Below are 4,289 nucleotides of genomic sequence, written 5' to 3'. Positions count from 1 at the left end.
TGACCTGAGCAGAAATTGGAGAATTTTGTTTTTAAACATGTTATATTTTACCTTGCCCCCAGGGAACGCCAATAATTGTTAAAATAAGATGAAGCAGAGGTGTCTGCTAGATAGAAGCAAATAAGTTGATGAAGAATTTTCAGGTCTTCCTGTTGTCTATAACATATTCATAAAACTACATCTAAAACCAGACCAAATTTTCTTTTTGTGTCAATATTATAATTAGGAAGTATAAGAACCAAAAATCAAATAACAGTATAAATATGGCCAATCATCAGCCATAAAAATAAAAAACAGAACAACCACTTCTGTAATGATTACAGATAGTTGAATGAGCCCCCACATCCCTTTGAATGGACATGCAGTCTATACAAAGAGCCCCCGTGTACTACAAACATGCACTGAGTTTCTGGACTGCATGAGAAAATAAATACAGCTCTACTTGGGATGACTTTAATCTAAAACTGATATAAGAGTTGGAAGAACATGAAATATTGAACTTGCCATAATATTGTTTTACTTCTTAGAATTTAGAAGCCAACTTGTGTATGTATGATTTGATGACACAGGACTCTTAAAATAGCCTTCTGGTAGGCCCGCCTGGGTGGCTCAGTCGGATAAACGTCTGACTCCTGATTTCAGCTCAGGTCATGATCTCATGGTTGTGAGATCAAGTCCCATGCCAAGCCCCACATCGAGCCCCAAGTGGAGGCCTGCGTCAGGCTCTGCACTGGGCATGGAGCCTGCTTAAGATTCTCTCTCTCTCNCTAGATTTGATATTGCAATTGCCTCTCAGAAAAGTCTCCTGGTTAAAGCAGAATCTTAAGATTTAGGTTCTATTCCCTGTTCTCACTTTCTAACTGCACGTTCTTGAGAAAGCCAATTCATTTTTAGACCTCAGTTTTCTCATCAGTGAAATGGGGATATTACATGACCCACCTATTTCCTGAGTTGCCTTGGGCATCAGTTGAGACAATGTATCTGAAAGGGGCTGAGAGTTCATTCCACTGACAAAGCTCTGCTTTGGGAGAAATATACTCTAATAACCAAACTTCCAATTTTCGACCCCCTTCCCATTTGCTAGGTTTATAGGCAGTAAGCCCTGAAATGAATAAGAGCCTATGAGGAGGAGGTTTCAGTAGGGAAAAAAAAAATGATATGAGGAGAATTTAAATCTGAGAAAGGTGGGGGCAGATTGACTGTGTTGCANAATAAAATTTTATAATAAAAATCACAGTGAAAGAGGATTTTCAAGAAATTCACTTGACAGTGATTTTTGCTGCAGTGTATCTATTCCATTAGACAAGGAATACATGTGGCAGTTTTTTTTTCTCCAACATAACAAATTACCCATCATTGATATACTGCACAACCTTTGCTCCAATACTGAGATGGTGTGAGCTGATTGCTTCTGGATCGATGTTGGCTTCCCCAAGTCTCTGATGAGAAGCCATCAAGTTTTGGGAGTAGGAGGGAACGTGGAATAACCAGCTACTGATCCTTAAACAGAAGGAGAATAAAAGAAGGGTAGCATCAAAGAAATTCCCTGTCGGGACCTTGCCAAACAGCTCAGGGAGCTCTGAAAGGGGACGAAGGGGCATTGAAGGGAGAGGAACAACTTACTCACATACTCTCAGTGAAGTTCTCTTGAAGACCCAAACCCCATATTCATAGACACACCTATGCAGATAAAGAGAGACACATTCCAACCCAAATATACAGGCCCACAGGCACAGGAGTCTGTGAAAATGGTAGGACCTATTGGTGTTCTAGCATAGTCCACCATATATCTCTCAGTCAGCCATGGATTTGAATTTCAGAAGATGGGGTGATTTGTATCTTCCACCAACTGTATGCAGTAGCCCCCATGGACCAGTGAAGTCATACACACAGATACATACAATCAGCAATTCCTGATAAGCAAATGATTTACTGGGAAAGTTGGCTTTGCTCAAAGTGAGATACATACAGGCCAAAAAGGAGATAGCAAAGGTGAGTGGAAAGCGGGGGCTCCACAATTCTGATATCTTTCCCTTTTACATGATGGACAATTAGAAGCTGAGACGAAATCTAGCTTCTGTGTGCAACAGGAAAGATGTGCTGCAGGGGTTGATGGCAGCTGTGGTGTAGATGAAAAGTAGAAGCTCCAGGGTCATAGTGGCATCAAGAATAAGAGCTACCAGCTTGCAATGGAGAGGGGATTCAAATTTCAAAGTATTTGCACATCCACAACTCCATTTAACGTTCATAATAACCTCATCCTCAATGTACAAGAGAAAGTAATTGAGGCTCAGAGGTTAATTAACTTGTCCATGGCCACACAGCTTATGAGCGGTACAGCCAGACCTTCTTATTCCCACTCTAGTGCTCTTTCCACTACTCCCTTTATAAAGTGACAGGTCAATTCTAGGTAGAATACTCCCACCACAACGTTATATAAGTCCACAAAAAACCTGCTTCTGAACCTTATTGAGCCCTCTTGATTCTTCCCTTCATCTTTCTTGCTGCCCGGTGGCACTCTCATTAACCCATTAAGTATATGCACAAAGCGCAAAGCCTCAAGTCATTCTAATTGGTCCCTTCACAACTCATCAGTTTAGTAAACATTTGTTGAGAGCTTCCTATGTGTCAGCCCTAATACTACATACTGGGAACACAGAGAGAAATGGAACATGGACCTTGCCCTTGAGGTGTCACTCTGAGTCAGACAGAAGAGTTATGAGGGCGCCTGGGTGGCTCCGTTGGTTAAGTGTCTGACTCTTGATTTCAGCTCAGATCATGATCTCATGGTTCATGAGTTTGAGCTCACGTTGGGCTCTGTGCTGACTGCATAGAGCCTGCCTGGGATTCTCTCTCTCTCTCTCTCTCTCTCTCTCTCTCTCTTCCCCTCCACTGCTCATGCTCTCTCTCTCTCAACATGAATTTTAAAACTTAAAAAAAAAAGAAAGATGAGTTATGTACACACATGAGTATATCATAAGGCAGAGAACGGCAGGAGGGATATGATTCTGAACCCAACCAAAGAATGTTGGTAAGTTTGTCTTAGAAATAGAGGAGGGGGCTTTTAGTCCTCCAAATCAGAGAGTGGAGAAAGATATATATTTTTTAAAAAGCCCAGGACAAGTTTGGTAAGAGGGAAGTGGAGAAAGTCCATTTCAAATTGAACTCAATTTTCTCAATAAATGTAGGAAGCAAGGTTTAAGAAAGAAGGTACTTGGGGTTGAAGGTGACCAGAAAGGGCCAGGAGGAGATGCTATGGGCAGGAAGGAAGTCAGCTGTTAGTAAAGTGTGAAGGGCTGCCAAGCAACCCTGAGAGCTTTGTTGACACTAGAGAACATGTTTTTGTCGGGAAGGCCTCCTCAAACAATACTTGGCAGTGCAGGAGTACGAGCAGGCAAAACAGGGAGTGGGGGTTTCCAGGGTTGGGCTCTGGCACATACATCAGAAGTAATGGGGGTGACGATGGGGGCACGGAGGAGGGAATAGGTCCAAGCAGAGGACATGAGAGCCCTGTTGATACAGCTGATCTTGGGGTCCTGGCTGGAGAGTGATCCAGAAAGGAGCTAACAATTCCTGATGAACAGATGATTTACTGGGAAAGTTGGCTTTGCTCAAAGTGAGAGGTCTGAACTAGCTATAAGATATGAATGGTGGAGAGCATTTAGTACTTGAGTCAGTATTGTCAACACAAGATCCGGGGCCAGAGAGCACAACCTGGAGAGGCACATGTGGAGAAAATCCATTGCTGGCAATGCCGTGCCACGTGCACCACAGACCGAAGACCTTGTAGTTGGGTCTAGTATCCAGCTCAAAGGGTGATGGTCTCAGCTGATGCAGAGTCAATGGCATGTTATATAAGGAGAGAAGCAGGTAGCGTACATGGTCAAAGCTCACTGTACCTTCCCCACTTCCATAGTGTCATTTACATTTTTCTTACATCGCACAACTGTTCCCTTAGTGACAGTAGAATGAAAGCAGTTTAAATGACTTAAAGCATTGATCTGCTTCCCAGGGAAAGCAGAGCTAGGGATAAATCAGGAAGCTAAATCTGAGAGGTAATCCAGGTGGGAAATTGGGGAGAGAGGAAGTGGCAGCTGGAAAAGGAAGCAAAACTAGCCAAACCCTAGGACCTAGGGTAGAAAATGAGATAAAAAAAAACTGTCCCCAAGTCCAGGGGCCTGATCTGGGGAGGTTAACAGGGCAAGAGGCCCCATGCCCCCTAACCCCGCCATCCATCACAGCTTTTTTTTTTTTTTTTTCATTCTCTAGTTGTGAGGATTTGAAAAGCT

At 43.0% G+C, this 4,289-nt stretch overlaps 1 protein-coding gene across 1 annotated transcript in view; it reads right to left on the bottom strand.

Annotated features, from left to right (window-relative positions):
• Positions 1–3,849, bottom strand: part of COL4A6 (collagen type IV alpha 6 chain) — an 81,105-nt gene extending 77,256 nt beyond the window's left edge. The window contains exons 1-2 of the mRNA XM_077773621.1: positions 3,669–3,849; positions 1,351–1,579 (exon numbers count right to left, since the gene is read on the bottom strand). Of these exons, the coding sequence (XP_077629747.1) occupies positions 1,351–1,579; positions 3,669–3,849 (410 nt within the window). The remainder of the gene's footprint in view (positions 1–1,350; positions 1,580–3,668) is intronic.
• Between the last annotated feature and the right edge of the window lie 440 nt (positions 3,850–4,289).

This window comes from Crocuta crocuta, unplaced genomic scaffold (genome assembly GCF_008692635.1).
Source record: "Crocuta crocuta isolate KB4526 unplaced genomic scaffold, BGI_CrCroc_1.0 scaffold737, whole genome shotgun sequence".
Classification (NCBI taxonomy): Eukaryota; Metazoa; Chordata; class Mammalia; order Carnivora; family Hyaenidae; genus Crocuta; species Crocuta crocuta.
The sequence above is the reverse complement of the archived record's forward strand: the minus strand, read 5'-3'. Positions and strand labels throughout refer to the sequence as shown.